We start from the raw sequence: 18,985 nt of genomic DNA, 5'->3' as shown, positions 1-18,985 counted from the left end.
CCGCCGCCGTCACGGACGCCGCCGTGCCCGACGCCGCCCAGCCCGCCGCCGCCCTCGCCACCAGCGCCCAGCCCGCCGCCGCCTTCGCCCCCACCACCCAGCCCGCCGCCTCCGTCGCCGCCACCTCCCTCTTCGCCGCCGCCCTCACCGCCACCGCCTTCGCCTCCGCCGCCCTCGCCGCCGCCGCCCTCGCCGCCGCCGCCGTCGCCTCCGCCGCCGTCGCCGCCTCCACCCTCACCGCCCCCGCCCAGCCCGCCGCCATCCTCGCCGTCGCTCGCGCCGCCGCCACTATCGCCGCGGCCCCCACCACTGCCGCCATCTCAGTCTGCCCTCGCTGTCGCCGCGCCGTCACGCTGTCCTCCTCGCTCTCTCCGCCGCCAAACTCGCCGCGGCGCCCTCGCTCTCTCCGCGGCGCCCTCGTCCTCGCCCTTACCGCCCCACCCCCGCCGCCGCCGCCGCCGCCGCCGCCGTCGCCGTCGCCGCCGTCGCCGTCGCCGCCGCCGTCGCCGCCGCCGCCCTCGCCGCCCGTGCCTCACCGCTTACCCGGCCGACGTCAGCCTCGTGAGCGGCGAGGTGCAGGTCGTCGCGGCGGACGGCGTGAGCCTCGCGTACCCCAGCACGTACGGCCTCCACGGGTGCGACCCGCACGACAGCGGGCTCGAGCCGTCCTGCAACTCGACCGGCTACCCCGGCTGGTGCGAGCACGAGTGGTGCTACGCCGACCCGCGGCCGCGTGCAACACCGAGTACAGCACGGCCGCGTACGTGGTGGGCGCCACCCTGCACTCCTCGTGCCGTGCGTGCGGCTTCAGCAACGAGTTCGAGAGCTGGTTCTACCAGCCGCCGCCGTCACCGCCGCCCTCGCCGCCGCCGCCCTCGCGTCGCCGCCGCCCTCGCCCCCGCCCTCGCCGCCACCACCGGCTCCGCCGCCGCCCTTGCCGCCGCGCTCGCCGTCGCCGCCCTCCCCCTCCCTCCTCACCGCCACCGCTGCAGCCGCTTGCGCCCCGCCGCCGCCCGTGCCCCCGCCGCCGCTTCTCCGCCTCTGCAGTCCTCACCGCCGCCGCCCTCCGCTGCCCCCCGCCACTCTCCGCCGCCGCCGCCGCCCTTGAGGGACCGCCGCCTCCGCCTGTCCGCCTGCTCCTCTGCCACACCGCCTTCTCTGCCGTCAGTTACGTCCATCAGCCCTTCGTCGCCGAGCGTCTGCCGTCCCTCTCCTCTGCCAGCCAGCTGCCGCGCGTGTCCAAGCATCTTGAGCCCGCTTCCCCCCCCCCCCCCGCCCCGCAGGCTGATTGACTTTGTCCCCCGTCCCCCATCCCTCTCATTTCAGACCCCGTACACCCCCACAAAGCGAACGTAGCTGTTTGTGCACATCCAATGCAAGCGCCCCGTCTCAACTTTCATGATGATGCGACTGGCACAGGACAACTCGATCATGGACAACATCGACTACAAAGCGAAGGTCGGCTTCGTGCCGGTTGGCGACGGAGGCCGAGTCACAATCGTCCTCTCGTTTGCGTCGGAATCCCCTTCGCTCCTGGGAGCCGAGGTGCCTGTCTATGCGCGTGTTCATCCTATCAGCGCGATCTTCCCGTCCCAACGCCGCCGTATCGTCCCTGGCCCACAGGCGTGCGGCGCCAAGAACGCCCTCGTGAAGGACGTCCCCGCAAAGTCTGGCGCGGAGGCCTCCGACGAGAGCATCATCAAGAAAGACCCTTCGGCAGAGGCGCCCGCCGCGGGCACGGTCGACTCGGCCAAGGCCAAGGCCAAGGCCGTCGGCATCCCGCCCGAGAGCGAGCCCAGCCCGCTCAAGGACGGCATTGACGCGGGCGGCGGCAACGTCGCGGGCGAGTCTTCGCCGATGAAGTCCTTCGCGAAGGTCGGAATCGTGCCGGCTGACGACGGCCGCATCACGATCGTCATCTCCGAGTCGGTGTCGCCTTCGCTCCTCGGAGCCAAGGTGCGCGTGCGCACGCCAGGATTGTGATCATCCCTCTCCCGTCTCCGAAAGCCTGCGCGTACTCTCCCTCGCCCACAGGCTGCGGCGTCAACACCGTCAAGGACATCCCAATGGCAAAGTCTGGCACGGAGGACGTTCTCAAGAAGGACCCGGCCGCGGAAAAGGCGCCCGACGCGGGCCCGGTCGACTCGGACAAGGCCAAGGCCATGTTCGCCACCCACGCGCCGCGCCCGACCGCCGTTTTCTGGTCCAAGTTTCCGCGCCCGACCGGCCCACCGACAGCCCCCACCGGCGCCCTCAAGAAGGCTGCGGCCAAGTCTGGCACGGAGGCCTCCTTTGACGAGACCGGCGTCATCAAGAACGACCCGGCGCTCAAGCCGGCCACCAAGGTCGCCACGGCCCTCAAGCCGGCGGCGGCCGGCGGCGCGCCGCTGCCGTCGATCAAGGACTTTCCGGAGAAGAAGCCCGCCGCCCCGGCGGCGAGCGCCTGGCATTGTTCGCGCCGGCGTCTGCCGGCCCACTCTGTGACCCCATCCCGCATTCGACGCGTAGGGCGACTGGAACGTTTCGAACAAGGAGTTTCCAGAGGAGACGGCCGCCCCGACGGTGAGCACCTCCCAGCAGAAGCACCCGCGGGTATTGCGGGGACACGCGAGTCCAACAGGCGGGCACTTACATTGACCCTGTGACCTCTCGTCTGCCGCACGTCACGCGCGCGCAGGGCATCGACGGGTGGAAGACCCCCTCCCCGCTCCGCAAGATCGAGCGCAAGGGCGAGCCCAACCTGATCGACCGCTCCAAGAAGACCACCAAGAACCCCACCCCGATCGGCCGCGTCGACCCCAACGGGTTCGCGGCGCTACTCGGAACGGACGTCGACGAGGAAGACCTCGCTGGCGTCGGCTCCGGCAAGGCGTCTACCGACGACGCCCCGCCGTCGTCGACGACGCCCTCGGCGCGTAGCGCCTTGCCCGTTCAGCGCACCCTGCCTGCTCGTGACAAACCCTCGTCCGCACTGTCAGGGCGGCGCCGCGGGGAGAAGACCGAGCCGACCTCGACGCGCTCCGGCTTTGGCGCGCGCTCCGGCTTTGGCATGTTTGGCTCGTCCAAGGGGGGCAAGTTCTGCTCGTCCAAGCTGCTGTGCGTCATCGTCACCGTGGTGGTCGGTCTGGGCCTCTCGGCCTTTGCGCTCTCCTCGCACGGCTCGGGCGGCATCTCTGAGCACCTCGAGTCGGTGTTCCTGCCCAACGCGAACGCGGGCCAGCTCAAGTCGACGGGATGGACGCCAGACGATACGAAGCGTACGGACGGCTCCGTTGGCCCGCGTTCGAGCGGCCGCGGCTTTGCGCTGCCTAAGAATGGGACCTACGGATGGCACAAATGGGCGGTGGAGCGCATCGCTGAGCGCTGCATGGCCCGCGACAGCGAGCTGCATTCGCACTGCGCGAGGCGCGACATGTACCAGTTTGGCGTATACACGGGACGCAGCCTCAAGGGCACGACGCAAGCGCTGCGTGCGAAGAACGTGCGCTACCACACGTTCTGGGGCTGCGACTCGTTCCAGGGGCTACCGGAGGAGGACGCAAGCGAGCAGCGCAGCTCGCACAGCAAAGGCGAATGGCAGGCGGGCACCTTCAACGCGGCCGACATGTTCAAGGTGCGACACATAGCTTCATGACTAAAACTCACTCACGCACATGCCGCGCCTCACAGGCTCACACCTCTCACAGGTCTACGATTTCAGCTCTCTGGAGCGGCGCATCAAGCGCTACGTCGACGACACGCACGTGCGCTTCATCCGCGGCTACTTCAACGAGTCGCTCACCAAGGCCCTCGCCCCCGTTCTGCGCCCTGCCCTCTTCGTCGACATCGATGTCGATCTTTACATCTCAACGATGCAGGCGTGCAGCGCGCACAGGGGGAGAGTCGAACGATGCACATTACACAAAACACATATCTCTCGCGCCCCACGCCCCGATGTACCCCGATGTGGCTGCGCTACACGTATGTGATCTGAATCTGTTGTTTCGCGCGTTGCTACTGCATGTGATCTTGTGATGCATATTGCTTCCCACTCTCTTGGCACAGGCACTCGATTACATGCTCACAAACAAGCTCATTGTCGTCGGCACGCTGGTGGGGTTCGACGATTGGCCGGCGGGAGGGCGGCGTGGCGGCGAGCAGCGCGCCCATCGGAAGCTCACCAAGAAGTGGGGGCTGCGCTGGAAGAACATCGTGCCCGGCTGCAAGGAGGATCGGACCAACAAGATGCAATGCGTCTTCGAGCTGCTGGCCATCGGGGCGGCCACGCCCGACTGCGACTGCCTCGAGCCTCGCGCCAAGCCGTTTCGGGATCGTCTGACCTCGCGCCACGGGAGTTCAGCCAGCGCCTGACCTTGCGCCGCGGTACTTTCCGACGTATGGTCGGAGGGCAGCGGAGGGGGGGGCGTGGGCGAGGGCGGTGTGGCGAACGGGAGCGCCAAGGAAAGGCGCGCCGCGAGAAGGGGAGAGGAAGAGAAGAGGAAAGGAGGTTTGACGGGTGGGAGCAGACACCACCCTCGCGGGATTTCTGTGCCAGCAAGTACCACCGGTCGATGGGTGTTGGCTCGAGTCCCTGCGAAAGAAAAAAGAATTGTGAAGGACCTTTCGACGTAATCCGCCGAGCGCCGAGTTTGATCAAAAAGGGCCAGATTCGCCGCCGAACGCAGCAGAGCACGCCCATGCCGCAGCTTGATGTCCAGCTTCCGCGGCGCGCGCGCGCCGCGGTGTTGGGCATCGAGAGCGCGCCTCAGGGGCCAACCGTGCCACGCGCAGTGACGTCTGACGCGAGGGAATGCCTGCGCAGCTGCACTTTAGTTGCCAGAGTGTGGCAGTGCGCGCGCGGCCAGCGTAAACTAATGCGAGACCGGCGGCCGTTTCCATTGACAAAAAACGATGTTTATTTTGTGTTCCCCCCCCCCGAAGCCCGATTTCACTCCCTCTACCGTATCGATCCCCGCCGCGCCTCTGCCTCCTCCTGCCGCCGCCTCGACCAGTCCGCGTCGCTCTCCCGGAAGCGGCCGGAGATGAGGTGCCGCTCGCGGCGCGTCGCCTGCACCTCATGCTCAATCGTCGAGTCGTAGATGACCAGAGAGCCGGCGGTGGGAGGCAGCTCGCGCGGCGCGGCGCTCGCGTCGTAGACGACGAGCGAGCCGCCGTCGGCGGCGCTCCAGTCGTCCGGCGTCAGGTAGAGCAGAAAGCTGATCGAGTTGCGCCGAGGCTCCGACATCGCCGGCTCCTAGAGCGGGAGCACAGGGGACGGAGCCCCGCGGTGAGTCCAAGGGCTGCGAGTACAGCGAGTACCGTCGAGCACAGCCGAACGCAACACGTCTACCCGAGGTGACTGTTGTGTGCCCAAGCAGCACTGCCACCGCTGACGTAATCTCTGTGCAGCACAAAGGCAGCAGCTCCCGCACTCTCGTCAGCACAGACGCGCAAATCACGCTAAGGGGCTCGGGCACGAGGGTCTGGTACTCCGTCGTCTAGGCGCCGGCTCCTCGTCGCGGTGGCGCATGAACTTTGCGCCGGGCGGGTAGCGCATCAGGTGGAAGCCGCCGCCGCCCAGCAGCGAGCGCGAGCTGTGGCGAGCCAGACCGCCGCGGAGCTCGTCGAGCTGCACGAGAAGGTTGCCAAACGGGAGCGCCGCGGCGTCGGCGAGTACACACTCACACACACGGACTGGAGTGCGCGCCAGTGCCGTGTCTTGTCACCTTCAAATTTGAGTCGTCATGTTGTGAATGACTTTCTGTGTTTTCTGTTTTTGTGTGTACTTACGTGAAAATGGCTTGACCCGGACGCTTGTGTGAACCTCTCACAGACCAAAGAAAGAAAGAAAACAGACACGCAAACGAGGGATGGGACGAGGACAGGGTCCCCACCTACACGAGCAGGATTTTGGAAGGACGATCAGGGGGACAGGTGGGGCTCTCCTGCTCCTGACAAGGGACACGACAGGCTCGCAGCGCGGTGCGCGGTGGACTCCCACATCCACTGGCGGTCTCATCTCAGTCTAGCGACCTGCCTCCAGCTTGTCGCTGGCAGTCTCACAGACCAGCGCACAGCGCCAAAGCACGTTTTTTCTTCTCACACAAGGCTGTGAATACCCCCGGGCCATGGAGAACGCAACAAGCGCTCGCACGCGCTTCTCGCAGCTCAACCTCACCACTGAGCCGCTGTTGGCATCGGACGGGTCGGCCGGTAACTTCTTCGAGCAGGCCGCGGCCGCTATCGAAGCATGCAGTGGCTCCCAGCCTGATGCGGCAGCCGCGTCCTCTGACGGCGGAACGGACGAGGACGCTGCCAAGGCGCAGGCGCTACTCGCTGGGTTGGCAGAGTATCTGGGCAAGTTTCCTGAGGCGCTGCGCAGCGTGCTACGCACCTGGATAGGCGCGCGCCTTAGCGGCGGCGACCAGGTGGTGTCAAAAGCAGCGGACGAGCGCTTACACCGCGCTCTCGTGCAGCTGGTGCAAGGCGGCTCGCGCCCGCCTCATACCGTCGAGACGGGACTGGTCGGCTGCAGCGACGACGGCGCGCTCGAGATTCACCTTATCGGCGAAGACAACAAGCTCAAGCCAACGCCTCGCGCCTTCCTCGGCCTCCACGCGGCGCAGCTCAGCAGCCGGCCTCTGCTGAGCAACCTGCTGCGCCGCGTGCGCACGCGGCACGTGCACCAGGCCGCCGACGACACGGACCTCGACCTGCTCTACGTGATGCTGGCGGACGGCCTGCTGCCGTATGCCGGGCAGGCGCGGAGACGGCGGCGCCGCACGACCTTTCCTCGGGGCCGCGTCTACGAGGAGAGGCGCGACATTACCGTGCTACTCACGTTGCTCGAGCAGCTGCGGCGCGCTGCCAGCCGAGAGTGGTCGGACGAGGAGCTGCTCTCGGCGACAGAACCGGAGCTCGCGCGGGAGGTGCGCGAGACAAAGAGCATCCGGTCATCAAATCGTTTCCAGACGCCCTCTGCTCCTTCTCTAGGCACGGCACGCCTTGCTGCCGGGGACGACAACGCGCTCGGCCGTCTGCGCGCTCGCCGCGCGCAACGGGCCGCTCACGCTTGGGTGGGCGCCCGTCACCATTGAGGTGGCGCGTGAGTGGCTCATGAACGACGTGGGCTTCCAGCCTGCTGTCATCAACGGCGCGTCCGTCGACGCGCTCGAGGGGTTCATGGTGATTGTGCTCGAGGCCGAGGGCGGCAGCCTAAACATGCGCCTCCACCTCACCGCCGTCTTGCGGGCGCTGGGCGCGTCCGTCACCTCGCCGCTGATCACGACCGCTCTCGAAAAAATCGACACGGCATCGGCCGGCGCCGCCACTGCGACGGAGATTGTGCTTCGGGCGGCGGCGGCCTTTGACGGCTCGACCGTGGGCTTTTGTCGCTGGGCGAGCCGCCGATTTGCCGTGCGGCCGCTGCCCGGCCGCGACCGCTACGCGTTTGCCTCGCCGCTGCGGTCTCGGATCGGCTCACTCGCCCGTGCCGTCGGTGGCGGCGCGGGCAGCCTCGCCGGTGCCGTCGGTGGCGGCGCGGGCAGCAGCAGCAACGATAATGCCGGCGTCGCCGTCGAGTTTTGGCGCTGGTGGTTGGACGGGAAGGGCAACATGAACCCGCGCGCCAAGATCCCAGAGGAGAGCTCTTCGCTCCTCGTCGATGCGACACTGGTTCTGGCAGCGTTGAGTGGCGTGGAGGACGAGGAGGAGCAGGAGGAGCTTGTGGCCGCCATTTTGCGCGAGGCCCAGCTGCACTGCGGCTGGGCGCTGCCCGCTGAGCTCAGCGTGGCAACGGAGTCGCCGCGCGCCGTCGCGTCGCTGTTTGTCGAATATTTTCTTTCTGGCTGGGCCGAGGGCGAGTCGAGCCTGGGCGACGCGGAATAGGGGGTTTCCTCTTTTTGCAAGTTTTGCCCACGTCCCGTATAATTTCCTTCTCTCGACTTGTCCACGTACTTGACGCGTGGGCTCCGCGGTTTCTTTCTACTACTTTCGACCTGTTGCAGTAAATGGACCAGCTTCGGCGTGACTTTCGAGGTGCATCTACCGTACCCGATTTCCGTTGTGTTCCCACACTCTTGTGTGTATCACGCGCCTTCCGGCTACCGTCGCACATTGCTTGCGCGCATTTGTAAGTAGGTAGATCTAGAGGCAGCTAGGCATAAGCACTGTGAATACCTCACTCCATTGCCGATGGCCGGCGGTCACTTGCCAGCGGGACATCATCTCACTGGAAGCAACTGTAGCAACCCTTAATGTCAGGGCTCCCGTCAAGGAGAGCTTCCCGCGGTGCGGAGCTCGGCATCGGCTCTCCCGTCGCCAACGCTCGCGCGAGAGACAAGGTCACGCCCGACAAAGCGCTCCGTACTGACGAAGCGTGGGCCGCAAAGGAGGAGCTGATCCGCTACTATGAGGTTGCACGCGCGTCGCCGTCGACAACCCGTCCTAAGCTACCGAAAGCCGTGCGCGACGATAAGCACACCATCTTTAGTATTCCGGGAGAGCGCGGTATGATAGCCACGCTCGTCGACATCTTTACCGACCACAACATTGCGCAGCTCGTGCTCTTCTTGGTGGACCGCCCCGATTTCGTGGACGCGGTGGAGAGCGCCTTTCTGGACGGCCTCCACGCGTGTGGCGCAGCAGACGCCGTCTTGGAGCGAGCGGCCGGCCTCGCCCACAGCGTGCTACGCACGGACACCGCCGGCCTCGTGGAGCTGCTCAAGGCTCCGGGTAGCTGCACCGAGTCGACGCGCCTCGCATGGTACGCCTCGCCGCGCGCGCGCCTGCCCACTCCGCGCCCTCGCCCCTGCGCCGGGGGGGGCACCTTCTCTGTCGGACTGCGTCCTTCCGCGAGAGTATCAGCCCCGTACCACCTGAGATCACCTTGCCGCGCGCGCCTTGCCTCCGCCTCCGCACAGAATGCCACCACGGTGGCGGCAACGTCGCCTCCTCGCGCCCCCTCGGGAACGGCGGGCAGGCGACGATTGCCTGTGTGAGGTAGAGAGGGGGGGGGGATGTCGCACCCGAGATCGCCCGAGATCGCCCGAGATCGCCGAGATCGTCCCTCCTCCGAACACACAGCAGTACGGAGGTCGACTGAGGTCGACCCAGGTTTCGGCTCGATAACGCTCCCATGCCCTCCGCTTATCCCTCACCTCTCCCCCTGCAGGGACCACTGCTCCTTCTTCGACCTGCACTACCTGCGGCTCGACCTGCTCCTCTGCATCGAGAGGCGGGCTGAGGAGTGGCAGGTCCTCCCGACCCGAACGTGCCGTCCGTGCGCTTGCACCTTGTGCGAGGCGGAGTGGAGCGCGAGCAGGCCGTGGGCTCAATTCTTGCCGTGCCGGCACAGGCGCGAGGCTCACAAACCCCGCCACCTCCCGTTCCACACCCTCCCGTGCAAACTCCTCCTGACTCATCTCGTTTGTTCGCACGCGCAGCTCCACGTGCTACGCGTGCGCGGAGACGTGGTCGGCCAAGCACACGCGCTGCCCGACGTGCAACCGCGCGGCGAACGGGTTCCTGAGAATCGGGTCCCAATAATTATGCGAGTCCACGATGAGCGCCTGCCTGACGTCTGTGCTTTTTTTGTCTCATCGAGTTTAGATTGCATCTTGTTTGAGCGTTCTACTGTATGGAGAGTCAGAGATGCTCACTCGGTTAATGAAAAAAATTAAATATTCTTAGCTTTGCCCTTGCCTCCGACGCTAGAGACACCCACACACCAGTAACGGACCGGTGGGACTGCCCCCCTCCCCTGCCTGCCTTGCTTACACAAGATAGCATGTCCCGTGCACGGGCCGGCGACATATGGCAGGGGTAACCTGGGAAGGAGGTTCGGTTGTGCTTTTTTCGATGCTCTCGGGCGAGTGTACTCACGGCGGCCATGGCCTTGTTTGAGGTTTCGTACTAATGACGTCCTTCTTGGCACTTCGGGCGCCGGTGTGCGTATTTCTGTGGTGTCTATTCAACTATTTCGGTCGTGAAGCGCCGCTGCGCCTGGTGTAGGAAAGAATTTTACAACAAAACTCCCTCGCACGACACTGGGCATAGGAAAGAAGCTAAGTTAAGGTGAGTTCTAACGAAGCCCAGTGTCCCCAAACAGCCCTCGTCGGGCAGCAATCCCTAGTTCTGGGGTTGTACTCAACCCCGACGCAGTCTCCTCCACTGCACTGGTCAAAGCAAGCGTCGGTGCTGCGGCAGCCTCCGCATGACAAGAATCGATTGTTCCTGTCGTGTCGCTCACCCACACGATTGGCCGAAGTAAATTCCACCGTGGTGGCCAGCAATCGCCACCACGTTGTCGATGTAGAGATCACACCACTTTTGATCCCGGTCGCCGTACACGATCTCGTCGCCGTGGCACTCTTTTTTCCCACAGCCGTCCCAATACACCTTGTATTCGCACATAGGCACCCCATTATAGTCTCTGCAGTTTTGTCCGTTTTTCCAGCCGCAGTTCAGGCGGGTCGTCCGGCGGAGCCCGCCGTTGACAAAGAACCTGACTTGAGCGCTGTCGGGGATCTGAAGGGAGTTCGGGACCAAGTAGTTGCAGTGTTGAGCGGAGACACCTTTTCGACGCGCACACCAATCGTTGCCTTCACAATGCCAATGTACATCCCCGCCCCCCAAAATCCCGCCCCCCGGTGGAGGCGCCGCGGGAGGTGGCGGAGGGGGGGACGGAGGGGCTGGCGGCGACGGAGGTGTAGCGGGCGGAGCTGGTAGCTGGGGCGGCGAGGGCGGGGGCTGAGGTGGTGCGGGCGGCAGCGGCGGCGATGGTGGCGGCGAGGGCGGCGGCGGCGGCGAGGGGGGCGGCGGTGGTGGCGCGGGCGGTGCCGGTGGGGAGGGCGGCGCAGGGGGCGGCTCGGGAGGTAGCGGTGGCAAGGGCTCGGGCGAGGGTGGTGCCGGCGGTGGCGGTGGCAGTGGGGGCAATGGAGGAGGCCCCGGTGGTGCGGGTGGAGAGGGCGGCAACGGCGGCGGCGAGGGCGACGGCGGCGGACTGGGTGGTGGCGGTGGTGGCGTGGGCGGCGCGGGTGGGGAGGGCGGCGCAGGGGGCGGCGAGGGCGGCGCCGGCGACGACGGTGGAACAGGGGAAGGCGGTGGTAGATTTGGCGGAGCTGGCGGCAGGGGCGGGTGGGGCGGCAGCGATGGCGGCGCGGGCGGAGAGGGCGGTGAGGGCGGCGGCGACGGCGGCGGCGGCGGCTTGGGTGGCGGTGGCGGCGGTGAAGGCGGCGACGGAGGGGAGGGCGGCGCAGGGGGCGGCGAGGGGCTGGATGGCGGCGACGGGGAGATGGGCGAAGGCGGTGGTGGGTTTGGGGGAGCTGGCGGCAGGGGCGGGTAGGGCGGCGGCGATGGCGGCGCGGGCGGAGAGGGCGGCGAGGGCGGGGGCGACGGTGGCGGCGGCGGGCTGGGTGGCGAGGGCGGCGGTGAAGGCGGTGGGGGTGGCGGGGGGGCAGGAGGCGAGGTGCACGGTTGGGAGTCTGTGTACGTGATGATAACTTGGGCGGCGTAATCCTCCTTGTCTCCATCGCTCAGATAGTTTGCCACCTGCGCCTCGTCGGTCGAGCAACTAAGCCAGTGCTGCGCGGCAATTCGTCTTGCGGGTGCCGCAAGTGCTAGAGCTCTGTGTTGCAGAGCGTCGCATCTAGGCTCATGAGAGCTCTCTAGCGCGAGAAAGCCGAGATCAGGCAAGGCTACGGCGCATCTAGGCTTGAGGTCACATCGAGAAGGCCGTCCCGGAGCAGGTCGGCGACGACAGTCGCCTCCGCCATGCCGAGGGGCACCATACACAGATCGTGCTGGGTGGCGGCCAGACTCCGCTGAAACGGAAAACAGGACACGGGGAAATATAAGGTAAGATACCTGGACTTTTGCGGGTATACCCGGGTTTTACCTGCAAGTTGCTCACGCACTTGTATTTGAATACATTATTCATATTCATGAGTACAGGCAGACGTGACTATTCATATTCATGGATACCAGACGTCATGACTACTCATACTCAACAATACAAGCTGCCAAAGGATGAGTTGAGTTATTCATTGTAATCATGAATGGGCTTGCCTCGATCCTGTACCGTGTTTGTTATGACCCCCCCCAATGAACACGCCAGTGAGGGAGGGCGAGACGATCGAGGGGTCCCGTACCACGCGGAATCGACCCTATTCAGTGCTCAAGTGCTCACGTGTCATCCGTGATGCGTGAACAGCCGACGTCCGAGCAGCCTTGAGCAATTAACAAATATACGTGAGGACGCGTCCTCTGTGAAGGTGGTCTCCCCCCATCCCCAGGGCCTCCAGGGCTCGCACCTCAACCTCTCATAGACCAGCGCACAGCGCCATACCCATAGGACGTATTTTCTTGTCAATAACAAGGCTGTGAAGGGCCGACGAGCGACGTGTGAAGAGCCTCGACCAATTAATAATTAAGTAAGGACGTGTCATCTGTGATGCAAGGGTCAACGTGTGAATAGCCTCGAGCAAATAATAATTAATAAATAAATAGGTTGCTAGATCGCAAGGCGAACACTGGAAAAGCAAACGCTCAAATAAAAGCATCTCTAGAGGTTATTCCCAGTTGCAGGAGGGAGGGCGGAATCGACCCTCTCTCTCCAGTGCTCAAGTGCTCTCAAGTTGCTGTCTAAACTCTTCACACAAAAACACAACCCCGGACCCAAACCACAAACTCTTCACAGCCTTGCTTGTTTATTGACAAGAAAATTATTGACAAGAAATACGTCCTATGGCGCTATGCGCTGGTCTGTTCACATAAACGCACAACCCCGGGCCCGAAATCGCAGAGAGACAGTCACGCAACACGGGGTCCAGGGAAGGCGAGCAAAAACCTTATCGCGCGCGCTAGACGCCGACTCGGAGGCTGCACCGGTCAGGCGCGCAGCCGGAGAGAGAGAGAGGCGCTCAATCGCCGCACGCGGCGAGCGCCTCCATCATCTCCGCCTCATGCGCACCCTCCACCCCCGCGCCCGCGCCTGTAGCGTCGTGGCCTCGCGCCGGGTGGTGCGTTTCACACTGAAATTCAAGCGGGAGGAAGCCAGCCAGCGCTCTCCCAACTCCCAACGATAAAAATGGTGTGACTCACGCGCGCCCCGGCGCCCCACACCGCGCTACGCCCCTCCCCGCACCACCCACCCCGCGCCCCGCTGCGCGCGCCGGCGTGCCCCGCGCGCCCCGACCGCAACTGACGGCCTCCCTCCCTCCGTGTGTCCGCAGCGCGAGTGCATCACCCTCCACCTCGGCCAGGCCGGCGTCCAGACCGGCAACGCCTGCTGGGAGGTGCATGCGGGGCCGCCGCCCCCTCCCAGCCCGCTCCCCTCCCAGCCGCCGCCGCCCTCGCCGCCGCCGCCCTCGCCCCCGCCGCCCTCGCCCCCGCCTCCGTCGCCACCACCGCCGCCTCCGTCACTTGCCCCACACCCCCCTTGCGCAGCTCTTCTGCCTCGAGCACGGCATCCAGCCCGACGGCCAGATGCCGTCCGACAAGACGATTGGCGGCGGTGACGACGCGTTCAACACCTTCTTCTCCGAGACGGGGTCGGGCAAGCACGTCCCGCGCACCGTCTTCATCGACCTCGAGCCGACCGTCATCGGCGCGTCCCGCCCCTCCCCCCGCCGCGCGCGCACCGCTCCCCGCGTCGCCTCCAATTCGCGCGCCCTGCTGCAATGCGCGCGTGATGCGCATCGCGCGGCTTGAGCTCACAAGCCCCTCCGCCTCCTCTGCCCCTACAGATGAGGTCCGCACGGGCACGTACCGCCAGCTCTACCACCCGGAGCAGCTCATCTCGGGCAAGGAGGACGCGGCGAACAACTACGCCCGCGGCCACTGTGAGCTCCCCCCCCGCGACGCCCTGCCCCCTAACCTCCCTCGCGCGCGCGCATCTGCTCTTCCACTTCCTCACCGCCCCCTTCCGGCCGCGCAGACACCGTTGGCAAGGAGATCGTCGACCTGGTCCTCGACCGCATCCGCAAGCTCGCAGACAACTGCACCGGCCTCCAGGGCTTCTTCGCCTTCAACGCCATCGGCGGCGGCACCGGCTCCGGCCTGGGCGCCCTCCTCCTCGAGCGCCTCTCGGTCGACTACGGTGCGGACACACGCCCGCGCGCTCGCAAGACCCGCCGCCCTGCCTCCGCCGCCCGCGCGCTCCCCCCGCTCCCCCCCGTTGACCGTCGGCCGCGTCTCACGAGCCGCGGTCATTGCTCACCTGCCCGTCGTGCCCCCCTGCCACGTCGCAGGCCGCAAGTCCAAGGTCTCCTTCACCATCTACCCGGCGCCGCAGGTCTCGACCGCCGTCGTCGAGCCGTACAACTGCGTCCTCTCGACGCACACGCTGCTCGAGCATACGGACGTCACCTTCATGGTCGACAACGAGGCGCTGTACGACATCTGCCGCCGCAACCTCGACATCGAGCGGCCGACGTATGCCTCGCCATGCCTCGCCATGTCTCGCCATATCTCCCCCGTATCTCGCCATATCTCCCCCATATCTCGCCATATCTCCCCCGCAGGTACACCAACCTCAACCGGCTCACCGCCCAGATCATCTCGTCGATGACCGCCTCGCTCCGCTTCGACGGCGCGCTCAACGTCGACCTCACCGAGTTCCAGACCAACCTGGTCCCGTACCCGCGCATCCACCTGGCGATCGCCTCGTTTGCGCCAATCATCTCGGCCGAGAAGGCGTACCACGAGCAGCTCTCCGTCTCGGAGATCACCAACGCCGTCTTCGAGCCCGCATCGATGCTCGTCAAGGCGGAGACCGCCCCCCCGCCCTCGCCCCTCCAACAGCCACCTGCCGCCACGCGCTCTCCCGTTGCCCCGTCGCTCTCTCCGACCGACCGACCCCCCCCCCCCCTCAGGTCGACCCGCGCCACGGCAAGTACATGGCGTGCTGCCTCATGTACCGCGGCGACGTGGTGCCCAAGGACGTCAACTCGGCGGTCGCCACCATCAAGACGAAGCGCACCATCCAGTTCGTCGACTGGGGCCCCACCGGCTTCAAGTGCGGCAGTGAGTTGCCGCCCCCCGCCTCCAACCAGGGCGCGCATCCCCCTGCCCGCCGAGCCGTTTATCCCTCCCCTCCCTAGCGGGAGCCGGTTTCAGGTGCCCCCCCCCCCCCCCCCCTTCTCCTCCTCCCTCCCCGCGCAGTCAACTACCAGCCGCCCACGGTCGTGCCGGGCGGCGACCTCGCCAAGGTGATGCGCGCCGTCACGATGATGTCCAACACGACCTGCATCGCCGAGATCTACTCGCGCATCGACCACAAGTTCGACCTGATGTACGCCAAGCGCGCCTTCGTGCACTGGTACGTCGGCGAGGGCATGGAGGAGGGCGAGTTCTCCGAGGCGCGCGAGGACATGGCCGCCCTCGAGAAGGACTACGAGGAGGTCGGCGCCGACTCGGCTGAGGGCGACGGCGAGGAGGAGGAGTACTAGGGCGGCACCTCCCCCGTCCCTTCCGCGCCAGCGCCCGACCCCGCCAAGGGCCCCCTCCTCGCTTTTCGGGGGTGGCGCGGGGCCGCGAGGTCGCGGCTCGCGCGGACATGTGAGGCCCGGGGTGTGCCACGGCGCTCTCTACGTTGACGCTTAGCTGCCGCGAGCCTGCACTTTCGCGGCGTCACTGGAGCTGTGTGCGTGTGCCCCTCGTTGGCCGCAATTTCGAGAGGCCGTGACGCGTGAGACTGAGAGGTCCGCCATAAATAAATAAATAAATAAAATTAAAAACGGACACCTCTCTACTGTGAGATGGGTAAAAAGGAACTAGCCGTCTTCCACATGGTCCCTCGGGTCCCTGCTGCTCCTAATCTCTTCGTACATCCTCCTGCTGATCTCCGCAAAGTCCTGGCTCCTGCTCCCTCCCTCGTCTCGCCCTGCGCGTCTGCTCCGCGCTCACCGTCTTCTGCCCTGCGTCGTCTGGCGACGGGTCCTCCATAGTCGTCGGTCGAGGTCGCCGCCCTCCTCGTGCCTCTTCCCAACGTTCCCTCGGCGGCCGATGCCGTCTGCTCCGGCTCCCCAGTCCCCGGGTCTGCCCTGCTCTACGATCTCAGATACGAATGTGTGTGCTGTGTGCAGTGTGGTAGCTGGTACGGAAGCACGCCCTCGGCTAGTTCCATTTCACTGTGGCACAGCTCGCGTTACAAAACCTTGATCATCTCAGCGCGCATGAGCAGTGACTCCAGCAGCGAGGACAGCGGGAGCGGCGAGGCGGACACGATGCGTACCATTTACAAAGGCCTCGCAGAGGTTCTGCTGTTGGGAACAGACAACAGGGGTTGGGAATACGACCCAGATTACGCTTTCCGCTTGAATGACGCTAAACTGGACGCTGCCGCAATAGCGTGCTTCGCCCTCCGGTTCGTAACTCGCGAGACCGACGGGGATGCACGCCTGGAGGAGGCGGTCGACAAAGCCGGGTGGCGCCTCCAGGACAAGTTCCTCTCCCAACTCGAAAGGGCTGGTGAAGGTCGCAAACGCAAACGCCAATCGCTTCACGAATCGCTCAAGGAAGCGCTCGAGCGAGAGCGGGCAAAGGCTGCTCGGTGACTAGGGACAATCTGCTGGGCCTGGAAGGCAGCAGGGCGGTCCGGCGTCGATAGAGCTTTTGGAACGCGGTGATGCGAAGCCAGTCATTGTCCGATGTCACCAAAACGCATGTCTGCACGCGTGGTGTACGAGTATCAATATCGGAATTTGTATCTGGTTGAGGTAATGAGCCTGGGGTGAGGACCGGAAAATCACACCTTGGCTGGAGATCCTCTTAGGCGCTCAACCGGCGGCCGGCGGGCCCGACAAGGGCGCCGGGCCGGGGGACAGCGCAGGCGAGAATGCGGGGACGTCTCGCGGGATATGCGCTCAACCGGCGGCCGGCGGGCCCTATGAGGGCGTCGGGCCGGGGGACAGCGCAGGCGCTCGACCAGCGGCTGGCAGGCCCGAGGAGGGGGCCAGCCGGGCGGGCGGGGCGCTGAACCGGCGGCCGGCGGGCCCTATAAGGGCGTCGGGCCGGAGGACAGCGCAGGCGCTCGACCAGCGGCTGGCAGGCCCGAGGAAGGGGCCAGCCGAGGAAGGGGCCAGCCGGGCGGGCGGGGCGCTCAACCGGCGGCCGGCGGGCCCGACAAGGGCGCCGGGCCGAGAGACAGCGCAGGCGAGAACGCGGGGACGTCTCGCGGGATATGCGCTCAACCGGCGGCCGGCGGGCCCTATGAGGGCGTCGGGCCGGGGGGCAGCGCAAGCGCTCGACCAGCGGCTGGCAGGCCCGATAAGGGGGCCAGCCGGGCGGGTGGGGCGCTGAACCGGCGGCCGGCGGGCCCGACAGGGCGCCGGGTCGGGGGACAGCGCAGGCGCTCGACCAGCGGCTGGCAGGCCCGATAAGGGGGCCGGCCGGGCGGGTGGGGCGCTGAACCGGCGGCCGGCGGGCCCGACAGGGCGCCGGGTCGGGGGACAGCGCAGGAGAACCTCACCTGTGGGGCCTAGGGGCAGCGGGGCCGACAGGATCGCTTGGCGATGTGCCTGTGGCGGCAACCAGAGGAGCTTCACCATTGCTGCTGTCGGGGAGCAGCAGGGCTACCTGCTAGCCGGGGAGCAGCAGAGCCGACAGGATCGCTACGGCGATGGGCCTGAGGCGGCAACATAAACACCTGATGCTGGAAAGCAGCAGGGCCGACTGGATCGCTATGGCGATGGCCTGGGGCGGCAACCAGAGGAATCATTCCTGCGGCCGGGAATCGGCAGGAAACCTCACATGCAGGAACACAACGGAAACTGCTACCGCCAGGGACAGGGCGGTGGAGCAGTGGACCCGTGGCAAACGCGGTAACTGGGCGCAACAGGACCTACTTCCAATGGCGTCCTCAAAGGGCTTCACATAATACCGGACGCGACCGGCCTCGAAGGGTCTTATGGGGATCCGGCCTCCCCGCGTACGGCGAAAACCCTCAATATAAGAGCACCGACCACTCAAGGAAGCAACCCGACTATCGGTAAAACTGCTTGCTGTCACCCGAAAGGGCGACATGATGGTGTTTTGACGCGAGGGCGTGCGAGCGCTGCCGAAGAGGTGCGGAAATCACGAATTACGCTGGGTAAGCGGAATTCAACAAACTACGCCAAGGGCGCCGTCTTGGCACTTTACCGTCATCCCCGCGCCTCACGGCACTCATCTCAGCGCGCATCCCACCGTCCACCCCTGCGCCGCCGTGTGTTTTCTGTGTTTGGGGGGGGTCTTATGGGGATCCGGCCTCCCCGCGTACGGCGAAAACCCTCAATATAAGAGCACCGACCACTCAAGGAAGCAACCCGACTATCGGTAAAACGAACATCATTGCCGCCGATTTCCTTGCAGGACTCAGTCTCAGAAGCAAACCTTGCAGGACTCAGACAGACAGAAGCAAACCACGAGTCAGTTCACCTCACACTCGTGCGCTGCCCGCTCCGCCCGTCGCGCCGCGCCAGGCCGAGAGCGCGCCTCACCGCGTCCCCGCGCCTCACCGCGTCAGGAAGTCAACCACCATGGCGACATTCTCAAAGGTCGTGATGATCGCCGCCGCTGGGGTCGCAAGCGCGTTGCCCGTGAAAGAGGCGGCTTCCGTGTACCATACCTGCGACACGACGAGCGACTGCGCGCAGTACAAAGAGTGCCAGGGCCAGCAGTGCGAGTGCACGTCCGATCCCGCGTACAACCAAGAGCACCCCGGGCGCTGGTTCAAGCCGAATCAGTGCGTCGACAAAGACGTGGGAAGCACTTGCCTGCACATCAACAACATCATCGTGGAGAACAAGTGCGGGTTCGACATCGACATGGTCGGTTTTGGCGGTCCGGAGAACAAGTGCAAGCTCCCGAACGGGAAGAACGAGGGCGACATCCGCGCAGAGGACAGCTGCCAGACGATCAAAGCACACGGCAAGGACAAGCTGCAGAGCGGCACCCAGCAGCACGCCGCCTCGACACGTCTGGCCTGGCGGTTCAGCTGGCAAGGAGACAGCGACCCTGTCCACGG

At 65.8% G+C, this 18,985-nt stretch overlaps 5 protein-coding genes across 5 annotated transcripts in view; all 5 read left to right on the top strand.

The window, feature by feature from the left end:
• The window catches only part of EMIHUDRAFT_203737 (hypothetical protein), a gene marked incomplete at both ends in the record, with an annotated part of 8,755 nt that extends 4,405 nt beyond the window's left edge, over nt 1–4,350 (top strand). The window contains 8 exons of the mRNA XM_005781571.1: nt 1,420–1,545; nt 1,624–1,956; nt 2,058–2,345; nt 2,509–2,592; nt 2,678–2,915; nt 2,979–3,613; nt 3,687–3,830; nt 4,045–4,350. Of these exons, the coding sequence (XP_005781628.1) occupies nt 1,420–1,545; nt 1,624–1,956; nt 2,058–2,345; nt 2,509–2,592; nt 2,678–2,915; nt 2,979–3,613; nt 3,687–3,830; nt 4,045–4,350 (2,154 nt within the window). The remainder of the gene's footprint in view (nt 1–1,419; nt 1,546–1,623; nt 1,957–2,057; nt 2,346–2,508; nt 2,593–2,677; nt 2,916–2,978; nt 3,614–3,686; nt 3,831–4,044) is intronic.
• A 1,757-nt stretch (nt 4,351–6,107) lies between these two features.
• On the top strand, nt 6,108–7,866 carry EMIHUDRAFT_449809 (hypothetical protein; the record flags this gene model as incomplete). Its single annotated transcript, XM_005781570.1, has 3 exons — nt 6,108–6,908; nt 6,973–7,395; nt 7,588–7,866. 3 exons carry the CDS (start codon nt 6,108–6,110, stop codon nt 7,864–7,866), a joined length of 1,503 nt encoding a protein of 500 aa, XP_005781627.1.
• Nucleotides 7,867–8,234: 368 nt separating this feature from the next.
• On the top strand, nt 8,235–9,525 carry EMIHUDRAFT_99647 (hypothetical protein; the record flags this gene model as incomplete). Its single annotated transcript, XM_005781569.1, has 3 exons — nt 8,235–8,743; nt 9,152–9,250; nt 9,423–9,525. 3 exons carry the CDS (start codon nt 8,235–8,237, stop codon nt 9,523–9,525), a joined length of 711 nt encoding a protein of 236 aa, XP_005781626.1.
• Nucleotides 9,526–13,051: 3,526 nt separating this feature from the next.
• EMIHUDRAFT_415405 (alpha-tubulin) lies at nt 13,052–15,701 on the top strand. The gene is made up of 9 exons (XM_005781568.1): nt 13,052–13,069; nt 13,212–13,274; nt 13,426–13,585; nt 13,725–13,820; nt 13,916–14,077; nt 14,229–14,412; nt 14,502–14,745; nt 14,853–15,003; nt 15,142–15,701. The coding sequence occupies exons 1-9, from the start codon at nt 13,067–13,069 to the stop codon at nt 15,426–15,428; spliced, it is 1,350 nt and encodes a 449-aa protein (XP_005781625.1). The 5' UTR covers nt 13,052–13,066; the 3' UTR covers nt 15,429–15,701.
• A 2,796-nt stretch (nt 15,702–18,497) lies between these two features.
• EMIHUDRAFT_99645 (hypothetical protein) overlaps nt 18,498–18,985 on the top strand; it is a gene marked incomplete at both ends in the record, with an annotated part of 1,230 nt that continues 742 nt past the window's right edge. The window contains one exon of the mRNA XM_005781567.1: nt 18,498–18,977. Coding sequence (XP_005781624.1) covers nt 18,498–18,977 — 480 coding nt within the window. The remainder of the gene's footprint in view (nt 18,978–18,985) is intronic.

The sequence above is a fragment of the Emiliania huxleyi genome (genome assembly GCF_000372725.1).
Source record: "Emiliania huxleyi CCMP1516 chromosome Unknown EMIHUscaffold_20, whole genome shotgun sequence".
Lineage (NCBI taxonomy): Eukaryota > Haptophyta > Isochrysidales > Noelaerhabdaceae > Emiliania > Emiliania huxleyi.
Note: the sequence above shows the minus strand (reverse complement) of the source record. Positions and strands in the feature narration are given on the sequence as shown.

Coding starts and splice junctions, on each gene's coding strand:
- EMIHUDRAFT_415405 (XM_005781568.1), top strand. Junction 13,821..13,915: donor CAACTACGCCCGCGGCCACT/GTGAGCTCCCCC, acceptor CCGGCCGCGCAG/ACACCGTTGGCAAGGAGATC. Junction 14,746..14,852: donor CCGCATCGATGCTCGTCAAG/GCGGAGACCGCC, acceptor CCCCCCCCTCAG/GTCGACCCGCGCCACGGCAA.